The sequence below is a fragment of the Denticeps clupeoides genome, chromosome 17 (assembly GCF_900700375.1).
Source record: "Denticeps clupeoides chromosome 17, fDenClu1.1, whole genome shotgun sequence".
In the NCBI taxonomy this organism is placed as follows: Eukaryota; Metazoa; Chordata; class Actinopteri; order Clupeiformes; family Denticipitidae; genus Denticeps; species Denticeps clupeoides.
Genome location: NC_041723.1, coordinates 15,942,137 through 15,956,917, shown reverse-complemented (window position 1 = coordinate 15,956,917; position 14,781 = coordinate 15,942,137). Strand labels below are relative to the sequence as shown.

Sequence of the window (14,781 nt, the reverse complement as noted above, 5' to 3'; positions counted from 1 at the left end):
CCATGCCCATGTCTACTGTAGATAAAACTACTCAGAGTTGACACAGAGTTGACCTCTCACTGCTGATAGTTCCCTTTATGGCACAGAAAGACTTTCATTTCCATTTCAAAATGCCAGTGTGCCAGTTCTTACAATAGGCTGTTCTAATCAGCTGAGTAAAGTACCTATCAATTAATGCGTAATGAATGGCATTTAAGTTCTAATATCGGCAAAAAAAATACACGAGAGTATTTTTTACTGCACTGCAATACCGCAATGCAAAAAGCCACAGATACAGAATGATCATAATTATCTCAATGTTCTATCGCCAATGCAATGTGCTTTGCAGACATAATTCATGTCATCTTGGCCAGGCCTTGGTGTCATCAAACTCAAGTCTTGTCACACAAATGTGGCATCTATTAATATCCCCGAGTGCTTGCCGGCTGTGAAGTAGGTCCTTGAACTTGAAAGACAAAATCCAAAGAAATGAACTGCACTCACCTTGAATGGCATTGGAGGTGAGGATGTGGGAACCACTTTATTCTTCCCATCTCCAGGTATCTCTGTCTGTTGCTCAGAAAGGTGTTTCAAATCCTCAGATGCTTTCTCAGGAGCTGTGTCTGAGTCTGTGTTTATAAATGTAACTCCATGGACATTAGATAAGCCTAAGCTTTCTTGCACCACTGGCTCTTCTTGTGGTGAAGGACTTTGTTGTGCTAGCTCTTTATTCAAGTGCAGGCCTGCAGGTTCATCGACCTCCATCGTCACTGCTGCTTCAGGAATTGCATTATTGACCCCTGATGGAATATCTGGTTGTGTCACTCTGATCTGGGAAGTCGGCAGTAACACCTCCTCACTCACCATGTGGCTCTGGTGGGATCCTTTTGAGTCTTCGGGAGCCTTTAAGTCCTTCTTATTCTTCCCAAAGAAAATGTCCTTCAATGAGTAGAACACAGAGGTGATGGAAGACTTGGACTCAGACTCCTTTTTCGCCGAGTGCTTGGACTCTCCACGTTTTGACTCAGCCTTTGGTGACAACTCTATATCTCTTGTTTGCTCTGACTCCCTTAACCTTTCTCTCTCTTTCTCCCTTTGTCTTTCTTCATCTCTTAATCGCTCTCTTACTTTGGCATGTTCTTTGTCACTCTCATGTTGCCTTTCAGAATCCACTTCCATAGTTTCATGCAATCGTGCAGACTCCTCTCTGGCCTGAGACTGTAAAGTCTCGGTGAGGTATTGTGCCAGGCTGATGCCCTCACTGTTAGTATCTTTGTCTTTTCCTGAGCTCTGGCTGCTGATGACTGTGCCCTCATCAAATCCATTAGATATCCTGATCTTCTTTTTAGACATTTTCTCTTTGGTTGGGGAGCTTCTGGAGATAATCTCAACCCCATTAGGCAAATGATTACTGTCCTGGTTTTCTTTGACCATATCTGGAGTCTTGCCAACCACTGCGCCATTTGTCTCATCAACTGGGTTCTCAACAACCATGACCTCCTGGGTAGTGATAGGCTCCTCCTCCTCCTGCGCAGAAGGCGGTGAGCTGAGAGGGTCGGTCCCACCGGGAGACCTGCGTTTCCTCAGGATACGGTCCTGGCTCAGCGCGTTGAGCTGCTCCTGCTGGATGTTCTCTTTGCCACGCCGTCGGCTCTCCTCTTGTTCTCTGCGCTTGTTCTCAGCTTTCTGCTTCAGCTTGGCGAAGAACCTCTGGTGAATTTTGTACTCATTCATGTCTCCTACCTCCAGTACTCCGGAGCAGGACACAATGCCTTTATTGTTTCTGGCCGAGGCCTGATAAATAGCTGCATCATCCAATGTGCAACTGAAAAATAGCAGGAAAACTTAGTGAGTAAATAGTTACACTTTTGGGTTTCCTATTGAGTGAAAGTATAACTATTCTCTTTGTGTTGTCAATGATAAGATGACAGCATGAACGTGACCAAAACCGCTTTGGAAAATGTGACAAAGCAGCGTCATAGCATACTTGTAAATGTGGAGTGTGTGGGATTTTCCGCTGTGGAAAATTTCGTATTTGGGGAGACCACAGTATCTGTCCAACTCTGCATCGTCTTTATACCAGGTAATTTCAGGGGCCGGGTAGCCTGCAGGAATCATGGAAGAAGAATCGTTCACATGTTCACATTCATTTAAAAAACTGACTGCAGAGGTTTGGACCAAACATCCGAAAAATCCATTACAATAGCACATGTATTTTAAATGTAATTTACTGGTTGTTGAAATGTAATGTAAGAAGATACAGTGCAAGCATAATTTTATACTTTTTGTAATGCATAATTTAACTACCAAGTTAAATTTTAAATGCTTTCTTGGTTTTATTAACAAAAAAGCTTTAATTTAATTTTATTAATTGTATAGACTGGGCCCAAACTCCTGGTTTGCATGGTATGTTTGGCTTTATATGCATCAACTCTGTCCTTTCCTGGCAGAAAATATGTTACAAAATAAGAAATCTGACAATAGCAGCAATCTGATAAAAAGAATGTGTAATTATTTTCCCAGTTCACTGAGAGAGAATATTGTATATTAAATATTGTATATTAAATCGTTTCTGAAGAAATGTATATTAGAAAATGTTCCATTAATATAAAATCAATTTTTACAGACTTGTGCAATTCTAAACAAAGACAAAAGGGTTGCCCCCTGGCCCATATAGCACTCTCACAAATGGGCTACTTAAAAAAGGCCTGGGGTGTCTTGCAGTACAGATCCAATTTTGTACTTGCTGGTAGGAAACTAAACTTTCTGGCTGTGAGGTTTCCATTTCTGAGGCAAACCACTTGCTGTCTGCTTTCGTTTCTGCCGGTGGCCGATGGAGGGTATACGCAGAAATGGAGCGCACACAGGGTTAGCGGTGTTGTGCTCCAGCTCATTTCTGTTTGTGGTACCCTGAATTGTTGAAAAGTATAAAGTTCCATATCACCATGTATTGCCCAGGAAATTCAGCTAAATATACTGTTAACATAACTACATAATAACGAAGGCGAGGTGCAAAGCATGTTTAACAAGATTAGAGTGATACCTGTGACAACGCAGGTAAACTTCACGTTGCAGGATTCTGACACTGCCTTGGATTTTAAAGTCGTCTCAAAGCTTGGCTGGGTTTCCTCAGTGAGCTGCGACATCACCGAACAAAATGTGCTCCTAAAGATAACGTGGACAGGGACACGACATGACACTTACAACTACAAAGTATGCAGAGATCCTCATGGCTGCAATAAATGCAGTTATACCAGCTGGACCAGAAGATAAAACAAAATGCTGCATTACTTTTAGTATTATTATTACTGACAGGGAACAAAGGGATATTAAAACTCTTTTATAGACGGTGGGGGGAAAAAAATACAGAACAAACAGCAACAAAACCAAATTCGCTTTCATCCCACTTTTATAGCTTGTCCACGGTGAAGCTGAACATCGCACTCATTAAAGACACAAAAAGCAGAACAAACATCTCGGTTTACTGGGGGTGGGGGCCGGGTAAAAAAAAAAAAAATTATATATGGAAGACACCAATTGCTGTTCCTTATTTGCTGAAACAGGAGACAACCTTCATTTTGTCCGGGTTTGGGACTTGCGGTTAGGGGAGGCTGTTAGGGCGGCAGTTAGGGATGTGACATGGTAAAGATTAACATTACCTCGCCGGTCTGTAGTGAGAGTACCTGTGGCTTGAGTAGCTATTTAGAAAGGAAATCAAGAGGGTACTCATCAGACATGTCTACAAACGCGTTTTAACTCCTGCAAATCCTGAAAATCTTCATTTTATAGTTCTCCAGAACCTCTGCTGAATGAAAAAGCGACTCGGTTATCGTGCATGAGGACAGACAGATCTTTTATAATGGTCTTCAGAGGCCAAAATGACATTTTTAAACCGCTGTCACAGGATTATGGCACCAACTTTTAGGCTAAATGAGCATAGCCTTATTTTCCATCTTATACAATTGTTTCCTTTACAAGAACAGCAAAAAAATGCATTTCATCATGAATGCTCTAAAGAAAGACTTTATTGTCCAGAATTAGGTTTTGCATTTGTCGCAAGAGATTATTTTACAGTCAAAGGTACAGACGTATTGTCACCAAAAAGCAAAAATGTCATCATATATGATATGGATAGAAAAAACGCTGTACCTGTTTTCAGGCCTGACACTGGACAGATAGTTACGACTGTCTGCCCGCACGTTGGGTGATGACATCTCTTCCCCATTTTGGCTGTTGGACCTCCCGTTGCCCGAGTAAGAACGGGTCATGGGCCTCCGGGACGTCATTATCCACAAAACAAATAAAGGATTTTTTTTTCCTGTGGTTTTTAATTCCAAATTCCTTTCTCTCGAGTTTGTTGGGCGTGTTTAAAAAAAAAAAAACGGCGAGGTCTTCAGTACGGTGGACACTGGAAAAAGGAGGCAGTCGTGGTTCAGAGAAAGTTCTGCACACACAATTATTATTCTCATGGCTTTTGCCAATTTACTACAATACAAAGGCGAAAGGTTTTGTTGAAGTGCTAGAGATTGTGCATTTGGCCGAGTTATAAATAGGAAACTACTTTGGCCTACAGTGCTCCATTTATTGGTTGGTTTTGTCTGTGACGGGCAGAACAACGCCGGATCCGTTCAGAACGTGCGTTGGGGAAATGAGAAATCGTTACGGGGAACTCACCATTCGAGCTCCGGTCGGTGTCCTCGGCAGGCTGCTGTCCCAGGAGCAAGGCGCAGTGATTGTCAGTCCTAGGCGAGCATGTGGTGCCAGCAGGACCCTATTTATAGCAGGCCCTCAAATAGGCACAGGCGCACATCACATTTTCCGAAACTAGCCGTCCATCCAGCGTCCGAGAGGAGATTCCAAGGAAAAAGGCAGAGGTGAAATACATTATAGCTCACACCACTCCTAATCTTCCCACGAATATGGGGACGTACGACAGTCTGGGCCTGATCTACAGTGACCAACAACTACAACAACAACGAAAAACAGGACAGTCAGCACTTCCACTTCAGACGTGAGTCTCCTCTGGGGCCCGAACCTGAAAAGCCCGTGGGACGGGGTCCACAGCAGCCCCCCAAACATAAGAGCGGTCACGTGACAGCCCGAGCTGCCGTGATGTTTGTCACTTGTTGCAGTAAACAGTCCGGTGAAGTAACGTGTGACGTTGATGTGAAACAAATGAAACGGGACGCGCGTCGCGGCGCGTCTCCCCACCTCCTCTGCCCCGGCGGCGGCGGCGGCGGCGGCGGAAGAGCAGCCCGGTCTGGTGGGCGGGCGCGACGGTTCCGGGAAAGGCGCGTCTCGCGCTGTTCCGCGCGGGTTCCTCAGCAGAACCGTTCCGGAGCGGGCGGAGAGAGAACGGAGAGAGAGAGAGAGAGAGAGAGGTAGGCTCCACGTCGCGGTTCTAGTACAACTCCGTGTTAGAACTCGTACAGGCTGCTAAACACGGCGGATATAAACTCCGTATCGTTCTATTTCACGGTCACGACCGGTCCGTGGAACGTAGGAGCCCCGATATCGGAGAACGTTTGGTTAACGAGCCACGGTGATGAACGTTTTCATTCCTGCACCCGGCGACAAATCCTGCAAAGGTCTCAAGCCCTTTGGTGAAACTCGTTCGATGGACTCCTCATTGATGAAAAAGCCAAATTCCGAGTTTACTTTTTAAAGGTTTTTTTTGTTTTGTTCGTGAGCCGGTCAGAGTTTATGCCAGTTTTACACTTGTAGTAATTGTAGTAATTAAAGTATTCAGTAAATACTGAATGTATGAATGTGCCTTTGGTTGATTTGAGGGTGTACAGAGACCTGGTTTCATTTATTTTACACGAATTCACACATCATTTCACCCAAATGTCTCCTTAATAAACGTTTAGTCAGATCCCTGCAGGTCTCGCACATGTTTTTCTATCAACAAGTATTCAGTAGTGTTCGAAACCACATTCTGTATTCCAGGCGAAAATAGAAGTGATAACCGAGCTGTCACAAGATTCCTTTATTCGTGTTGTAATAGTGGAGGGTCTTCATCACACAGGATTTTCCATCTTTATGCTGATCTTATCGATGGCTGAATGGTCAGTACATTTTAACAGTGACTCTGTTAAAAGTTTTTTTACATTTTCAGTTCAATGGACTAATGCTTGACTTCTCATGGAGAGCAGCATGTGTGCCGTCTCATCCCTCCTTTTGTAGATGAAGTTGTGAGAATCATGATCGGTGGTGAGTACTCTTCCAGTATAATATTCCAGCACATCTTCATCTCTCTAAATATTCAGAAAACTGAATATCTGAAGAAAAAAAAAAAAAAATGATCTAAATCATTTTCAGGTATTGTTGTTGTAAAGCATCCTGTGTCTGCATGCGTCCCACCAAACTACAAGGTGACTCTGAGTGTTCAGGCCAAAGGGACCGGTCCCCTCAGCTACCAGTGGTTCAAATCCAACAAGGGGAAGGTGCGCTGACGAACGTCCGGCAGCTAAACAGCGGCTGTTGTGTCTTGGACCAATGTTAGCTGAAACCAGCTAAAGTGTTTGCTCATTCAAACCATGCGTGTGATTCAGGTCGTTCAAGAAACTGGCGCAACCCAAGCCGACCTGGTTCTCCGGCCAGAGCGCTCCCAGCCCTATGTCTGCCGAGTGAGTGACCAGTACTGCAACTGTGCCTTCACCGACTGGGTCAAGGTGAAGGTCCTGGATAATGGTACATCAGGTATGATGCGTCAGTCGAGCTAATGAGACTGACAACAGCAGACAAATGCCTGACCTACAAAATCTGAAAGGCATGGGAGCACAAATTGGGAATAAAAATACACACAAACAGATACCCAACAATAAATGAAATAAAATAATCCGATTTGATTGCCCGCGCGATATCTGATATAATATATTGGAACATATTGTGTGTTTTGTAGCAGAGCTCCCTGCAGAGTGGGATGGCGAGCCACATATGACGCTCCACCCCAACCCCCAGACGGTCATGCTAGGAGAGCGTTTCACCCTGACCTGCGCTGCTTTTGGAATACCCCCTCCCACCCACCAGTGGTACCGAAATGGGCAGCCTCTGCAGGGGGAGACTACCGACACGCTGCAGGTAAAGGTGACGGCGGCTAAAGAGCTGTGCCGAGGTCATCGTGTTTGCTTCTCGCCTATATATCTTCCCCTATGGGCCGCCCGAAGGCCAGCAATGTGACAACACTGTCATGTGAAGATTTCCAAGTATTTCTTTTCAACACCTGGTTAATCCTTAACCTCGGCTGTGATTGGTTAGAGCACGTTGCAGATGACAATGTACTAAACAATATTTGTGTGTGCTGTTGTGGTAGATTAAGAAGGCCGGTGCCGAGCATTCTGGGTCCTATCTGTGCTGTGTGTCTAATGTAAACGGAGAGACTTGGACAGAGGCAGCAGACGTTGAAGTTGGTAAGAAGACTTCTTTTTGAATTTACGGCTGTGCCATCAAAGAGCTGACATGAAGCGTCAAAGCCCTCATTTTCTTTGGGAAAGGAAGTAGCACATATGGTTCTGAAGGAAAACCACAACAAAAAGATGACTGCGGAATTTAGATGCGTTACATAGATACGGTTTCTCACCACTTTAAAAAGGGAAAAAGGATAGATAAGGTTGCACTGCCCACTCATGTATATTCCATGAAGTGGGTATTTCCACTTCAGTGGAGGAGCAAAGGGACTTTCCCCCTTTCTTGAAGTCATATTCTGCAACTAGGTGATATTTTGGTGTGAAACAAGGCCGCCTTTGTCTATTCATAGAAGGAAATCGGGGTTCACTTTTGTAGCACATTAATCTTCATTTAACCAAATGTACAACTGAAAATTTCATTGTGTCAGCTTCAGTCACAAAATCCTGTTTGTCATTTAATGAGGATTAAATGATAAACAGGTTAACATAACACTTTTTTTTTTTTTTTTTCCTTGCACAAGATTGCCTATAACAATCTATAACTATTACATCATTGCATCAGCGATTTGTATAGTGCCATGGTATTATGAGCAAAAATGCAGCAATCAAAGCACGCTTTCAGTTTTAGTTCACAGTTTTGTCAGTAACGGCTTATGTGAAACTGGCCAAACAAAATGAAAGGAGCGTTTTGATAACGCTGCTTTTCACACCTTTTCTTTGTTGTAGGCTTTAACCCCCCATTCATGAACTCTGTTAGAATGTAACTGTACCTCGTTTGACACTGTGCCGTATTCGTTGCCACGTACCATAATCTGACCACTCCTTGCAAAGCAGTGGCACTGGTGACTAAAAAAAAAAAAATTTCAGTGGTTTGACTGATACGATCAAAAATGACCAAAATGTTTGATCACAACTGGGTTGCAGAGGACCTTAGGTTAAAATACTTAATCACTAGTGGTTGTGGTGACAGTGTGGTGACCACCACTGCAAAGCATCTGGCTCACAGCTTAAAAGGACATCAGTCCTTATACAACGTTTGGTACATGATGAAGAAAAATAGTATTGTTCATTTTTCCCTTTCAGCAGTACAGCCTGATCCACCTCAAGCATCAGAATTAAGAGGTATGTTTCTAACCCTGGGAAATGAGAGCGGGTCTTTGGAATGGGATTTTTTTTTCAAAGGGTTTTTCTGTTTCTGTCATATCTGTGTCTAGCTACGGATAAAGTAGCCTTGCTGATAGGGAACCTTAATTACTCTCACCACCCCGACCTGATGGCGCCGACCATGGATGTCCACAAGCTGGCCCACTTGCTCCTGGAGCTGGACTTCAGGGTCGTGTCCTTGCTGGACCTGAGCAGGGCAGAGATGGATGCCGCCATTGAGAGGTTTCTGCAACTCCTAGTCAAGGGCGTGTATGGTGAGTCATAGAAAAGAGGAATCACAAGTTTGAAAAGGACACACATCATGTGTTCAGGATTCATGAATTCAAGAAGTGTGGTTAATTAACTTGGTTTAAGCAGTTCCATATATATGGATAATTGCCTATGTATAGCCATAAACCCATATTTACTTATATTTATTATTATGTTCTGGGAACAGAATTTATCTAAGATCACAAGATAAAAGCACAAATTATAGGTTCCAGGGCTTATCGACCTCTTTTGCCTCACATCTTTGTTTTTTTGTGAATGTGATGTAGCAGCTACATGTTCAGCGGAAAGCAGAACTGTGGGCCTGGTTTTTGTGGTGGCCACATGCCTTGCTAAGTTTAGCCATTTCCGAGAGCCCCCAGCACACTCACTCTCTGACAGATTTATAGAGCCGCTGTAAAAGCCATTTAACTCTACTGATCAGGCTTGCGTCATTCATTTTTCATGGTGAAGCCCTAGGTACCTATGTAACCTGACCTGTGTACTTCATTCAGTGGTATGCACGTGTTTAGGACATCTCTTATTAACATTGCAATAAACAATACACAGACTTGTTGCATATGGTGAGAGTGAGAGGTTTACGATGGAAATGTGAATTGATTTAAGTATTAAGCACTGAAATGCCACTTTTGCCCTGTCCCATTTATTAGTGAATTCATGAACGCTGTGACCTTTCAGCACACTTTACTCTACACTTCCTTCCAGTTTCAGCTTAAAAAAATTCTGAGATTTTAAAGAAGCTTAAGTGTATTTTTAAGCATTAATTTATGTACTGTAATGTACTCTAATGTACATGAATTTATGTTTAAGTAGTTGAGTGTGAGTAACATCATTCTTTCCCTTTTTTTTGTTGTTTTTTTACAGCCATTTTTTACTATGCGGGTCACGGGTACGAAAACTCGGGCCGCAACTATCTTGTGCCTGTCGACGCCCCCCGGCCCTATTGCACAGGCAACTGCGTCTGTGTCCAACGTGTGATGCAGAGGATGCAAGAGCAGCAGGCTGTGCTCAGTGTCATCCTGCTGGACACGTGCAGGAAATGGTACGTGCAGACATATGGTTGACCAGCAGTTTGGATATTACATTGATGGTGTTTTATATGATTTTATATGATACATTAATAGCTGAAACTAATTCAGGTACAAGCAGAACCCAACTGTGTCAGAGATCAAACCTCTTGCTCCACTGGGCAACACTGTGTATGGATATGCTACGTAAGTTTATAGTAGATTACTAATCAAGTGCATGCAGCTCATACAAACCAATTTTAATGTTCTAATATTAATTATGAATTAAGTTGCTGAAATATTTTGAAATGCTACATTTATTTAAAGTGAAAGCTATATGCTAGAATTATATAAATATATACCCCAGTGTATCAGTACTATATAGCAACTCTCTAGAGAATTTACATACACGACTGTGATGTCCAGGTGTGAAGATGCGGAGGCCTTTGAAGTCCAGGATGGAGGGAGGAGCACAGGAATTTTCACCAAGTACCTTAACAAACACATCCGGCTCAGAGAGAAAGTCACCCATGTGCTGGAACTGGTGAGCGAAGGTAGGTGTCCCCCTGGCTCCGTACTGCACCCCACTGGCTTTACAGCACGGCACCACAAGATTAGATTTTTACAACCCATTTGACATAAACATGCCCATATTTGACTATGTACTGTTTTACCTTCACTATTAATAGATGTGCAGCTAGGACCAGTTCCACTCACTCCATTTCATTTGAAAGGTCCATGCTGGTATTATTATGCTTTTTAAATATTTATTAATGTGGGGTTGTAAAGCAGTGTTACTACTCTAAGCAGTGTGAACAAGTTATTGGGATCATTATGGGGCAAGTGTCCATCAGCTCATACATTCTTCTGAGGACAGGGAGGTGTTGACACCTACTGTGTTTGTCCCTGTCTACTGCCGTGTGGATGTTTACCTCTGGAGTCCAGTATGAGCGTAGGGTGTCACCTTATACTACACCCACCTTACATCCTCCTCCAAACTACAACATCCAGCGTTCCTGTTCCTGTTTGCTTGTTTGCACAGTCTCTCTGGTAACATGACATTGCTTTGTGAGACAGAGCTGCCATAGCATGTGACCTCACTCTCTGGAAATGCATACTGGGGGTGGGGTTAGGATGGCTGGAGGAAACCCGAGAACGCTTGACCTGAGGACAGCTGGCCACTGGTGGGCTCCCCACCTCGCACCACCCTAATCCTGTCGCTGGTTATACCTCAGGCGATCTGCGATTCCACCTCCCTAGTGTAGCATGAAAAGGAACATGAGTGGGCTATGATCCTGCCTGGCTTATCACACAAGGGCTAGTGCCATGGTTGGGCGATGAGATATGACCCGTGATCATGGACCCCAACCATGCTACAGCTCAGAGGCTTCCTGGACAAATACCTTCAGCAAACTCTTCCTTTGTCCGAGCTAAATACATGTATGCCTAAAATTAAAGGCAACTCTACAGATACAGCAGTGCTTTGTCCAAGATCATTTCTGAGAACCGTGCTTCTTTGAGCCGCCTATCAGTGTAACTCAAGCTGCTTGCCAAGAGTCTGCTTTGATCTTCTGGGTCTTGGGTTTTGATTGACTTGCACCGTACGCCAGTCAGAAATAACTTGCAAACTATTGGTTACGATGCACTGCTTCCCTCCAAAATGTAAAAGGTAACACAAGGAAGAGAGCACTCTTAAAAATATTACTGAAGGTCAAATCAAGTCCATGCCAAATTTAGCAGAGATGGACGTTAATGTACACCAGTCTACAAGGTCAGAAGAGGATTTTTGGATGTCACTCTGCCTTACTTCTCAGTCAAGGTCAAACGTTGGCCTCAATGATAAAGCGATATATGTGGATGTCTCCTTATCTTCCAGATCTGGGAAAAGACCCGTTGGTGTTTGGTCGGCAGGTGGTTGAGATCAAGCACACTCTGAAGGAGCCGCGGTCCCTCACCGACCCCATCCAAACCGACGGCCACACCAAGGAGCTTCGCTTACGGGACGCATTCTGGAGGGAAGCCAACGGTGAGGCTCTGTCATTATTTTAGCCGTTAGTTAATTTTAGTTTAGGCTGGTCATGTGAGAGTGTGACAACAGTAGTCCAGACGTTTTCTTGTGGTCCCACTAGCAGACAGGAACATTGTGTTGGCTGTCCTGCTGAGGAGGTCGCGTGTCAGCCTATGAGGAAGCAGTGCTAGGAACTGAAGCTGCATACTGGGAGTCACACAATTTCCTGTGCTTTTTTTTTTTTTTTTTTTTTTTTTTTTTTTTTTTTTTTTTTTTTTGCAACTTAATGTCCTCGGTGAAACAGTATTAGTTCCTTCTTTTCTATTTCAATAGAAAAAACATGTTGCTAATTTTTTCTCATGTTTCATCACACTAAATATGTTGATATAAATGTGAATGCTTTCCTGATAAACATGGTCTCTTTATGATGTCCTTCAGTGCTACCAGGGAGGAAACTGCTTGTGTTTCCCTGTGGGGTCAAAGTGGAACTCAGTTTCTCAGCCTTGTTCTCAAATGTGCTGGTTGTCTTTGCCACTGTGAAAGACATGGGACCCAGGGCCAAGGACTGCACAGTCAACTTGAAGAGCAGACCGGTGAGTCGGTGCTCACTTGTCATGGGATAGATTTTACTAATGCCACCGGAATGTTGCCTTATACCTAAATATGTATAATCTTTGTGAAAACATCGTCTCAAATGTAAAAATGATGTGTGACTGTGGCTCTGTTTTCATATTGCATCACCTGTGACTCAGTGGAGGAAGCTGTTGAAATATTTTTTGAGACTGCTGCCCTCTTGAGGTTAAAAATAAATAGTATGTAGGGATCGCATACTGCAAATGCACTTCTCTGAAATGTTTCTAAAGCTGTTAGATATTTATCTTCCAGAATTAAAAAAATGAACTGATATTTCATCTGTGCAGGAAATGGAGGACATTTTATCAGGTCCAGACAGATCAGGTGAAATGGACTCTCTACTGCTGAGCATTGCTGATAAACCTGATTGCAGCTTGAGGCTTTGTTCGCTTCAGAAACTCCAGGTACACTAGTGCACTTCTTGCGCATTTACTCTTGGATTTTTGTTGGTTATGGCAGGATGTCCGGAGTCAAAATCGAGGCCCAAAATGTATCAAAAAGTGCTCTTCCTTTATTTTTTCCCCCAAAGCGACAGATAAAAGTGCAAATGTGTATGTGCAAATAAAAACAGAAGTGTGCTACAAAAAAAACTACAGAAAACAAAAGACATGAAAAAGTAATTAGGGCAGGCTAACCCAACGTGGTCCTGCTCCAGTGTAACGAAAAGTTTTCTCGCTGGCACCACTGTCTCCCTCTGGTCTCAGCTGCCCTAATACAGTGAAAGTGAAGTGATTGTCACTTGTGATACTCAGCAGCACAGCACATGGTCCACACAGTGAAATTTGTCCTCTGCATTTAACCCATCACCCTGAGTGAGCCGTGGGCAGCCATGACAGGCGCCCGGGGAGCAGTGTGTGGGGATGGTGCTTTGCTCAGTGGTACCTCAGTGGCACCTAGGCAGATCAGACCTTCTGATTATGGGGCCACTTCCTTAACCGCTAGACCACCACTGCCCCAGGGTAACCCCAACTGTACCCCCTCCTCCTGGATCGAACAAACACTGAACAAAAACACTACAATATCATAAACACAGAAAACAAAAACACAAAAATACACACCCCAAAATATTTATAAGCATATACTAAACATACATAAAAAAAAGTAACAAGCAGCCAAGATTTAATCATTCCGGCAGAAGGCCACTTGCGTACTCTGAGCATCATGGCTCACTCCGTGACATGTTTAATAGAAAAACGGTATAATATGAAAATGCTGAAAAGACTACTTCCTGTGATAAACAGGTATTCTGGATTGTGACGTTGTGGTAAACAGTTCACCATTTGCAAGAAAGCATCTGGGTACATGCCCATGAATACATTTGCCATTAGGGGTTGCCACAACTGGTCTGTTTGTCTGCAAAATTGATTTGGGAAAAGTTTTAATGCCGGATGCCCCTCCTGACACAGCCTTTTCCATTAAGCCAGGCTTGGGACCGGCACCAAGAGTCAAAATGTGTACTCTGCATTTAACCCATCACCAGCAGTGGGCAGCCATGAAAGGTGCCAAGGCAGCACTGTGTGGGGATGGTGTCTTGATCAAGGGGACCTCAGTGGCACCTTGGCAGTTCAGGATTTCATCCCGCAACCTTCAAGTCCTATCACTTAAACGCTAGACCACCACTGCCCCACACATGCTATTCCCATGGATCTACTGTACTGAAACACAGAGCTTTTTTTTTGTAAGTTAAACTCCTGCGTTTGCTTGCCTCTACAGAAACCCCTGGAGATCAAGACCGATCTGCACTATACTGACTCTGAATCCAGGAAACGACTGATCGAGAGCAAGCTGCTGGACATTGGCCTGCCTTTAGTGGCCTCTTGCATGCTGAACCCCAGGATGCAGCTGGAGCAGGGCCCGTCTGTTCTGAGTATTGAGAACATTCCCTGGTGCAGACAAGCAGCACGTCAGGAGTCTGGAGGTGTGGTGCGCCCATTCACCAGAAAGGCAGAGAATCTGTGGGACAACACCAGAGTGCCCCCGTCTGCATGCAGCAATATTCCAGAGGAAAATGATGAAAATGAGCATCAGGATTTCAGCAACTGCCAGTTTTAACTCTTAAAATACTGAATGGTTCCACTGAATGGTTTATCTTTATTAATTCTCTCCTGTACTTAAGTCAGTGATGTACTACATTTTGTCCATTATGTTTGGACTTTGTATACACATTTATACACACACATTGTATAAACACCATCGGAAAGCAGTTCTCAGTTTATCAAAAGAAAAAGGGGCATTATTTATTCCTGAGTCAATCACATTCACATTTTGCCCCCCTCAAAAAAAAAAAAGAAAACAGTATTTAAACTGATTTATT

At 43.6% G+C, this 14,781-nt stretch overlaps 2 protein-coding genes across 9 annotated transcripts in view; one reads left to right on the top strand and one right to left on the bottom strand.

Annotated features, from left to right (window-relative positions):
• alpk3a (alpha-kinase 3a) overlaps window positions 1-5,206 on the bottom strand; it is a 14,669-nt gene extending 9,463 nt beyond the window's left edge. Inside the window, exons 1-6 of one of the 2 annotated variants that reach the window (XM_028957680.1) lie at window positions 4,654-5,206; window positions 4,129-4,387; window positions 3,639-3,677; window positions 3,023-3,144; window positions 1,967-2,084; window positions 484-1,804 (exon numbers count right to left, since the gene is read on the bottom strand). In XM_028957680.1, the coding sequence (XP_028813513.1) occupies window positions 484-1,804; window positions 1,967-2,084; window positions 3,023-3,144; window positions 3,639-3,677; window positions 4,129-4,265 (1,737 nt within the window). In that variant the 5' untranslated portion in view covers window positions 4,266-4,387; window positions 4,654-5,206. The remainder of the gene's footprint in view (window positions 1-483; window positions 1,805-1,966; window positions 2,085-3,022; window positions 3,145-3,638; window positions 3,678-4,128; window positions 4,388-4,653) is intronic. The other variant, XM_028957681.1, reaches the window with a different exon arrangement.
• Window positions 4,690-14,781, top strand: malt3 (MALT paracaspase 3). 7 transcript variants are annotated; one of them, XM_028957684.1, is made up of 16 exons: window positions 4,693-4,990; window positions 5,112-5,360; window positions 6,098-6,192; window positions 6,301-6,425; window positions 6,534-6,681; window positions 6,884-7,062; window positions 7,295-7,391; window positions 8,472-8,510; window positions 8,603-8,806; window positions 9,684-9,861; window positions 9,959-10,033; window positions 10,253-10,380; window positions 11,703-11,852; window positions 12,273-12,427; window positions 12,755-12,871; window positions 14,181-14,781. In XM_028957684.1, exons 3-16 carry the CDS (start codon window positions 6,183-6,185, stop codon window positions 14,517-14,519), a joined length of 1,944 nt encoding a protein of 647 aa, XP_028813517.1. In that variant the 5' UTR covers window positions 4,693-4,990; window positions 5,112-5,360; window positions 6,098-6,182; the 3' UTR covers window positions 14,520-14,781. The 7 variants fall into 7 exon arrangements, with proteins under 7 accessions (XP_028813522.1, XP_028813523.1, XP_028813524.1 ...); XM_028957689.1 differs by having other exon boundaries at window positions 4,690-5,360; window positions 6,887-7,062; XM_028957690.1 differs by having other exon boundaries at window positions 4,691-5,360; window positions 8,475-8,510.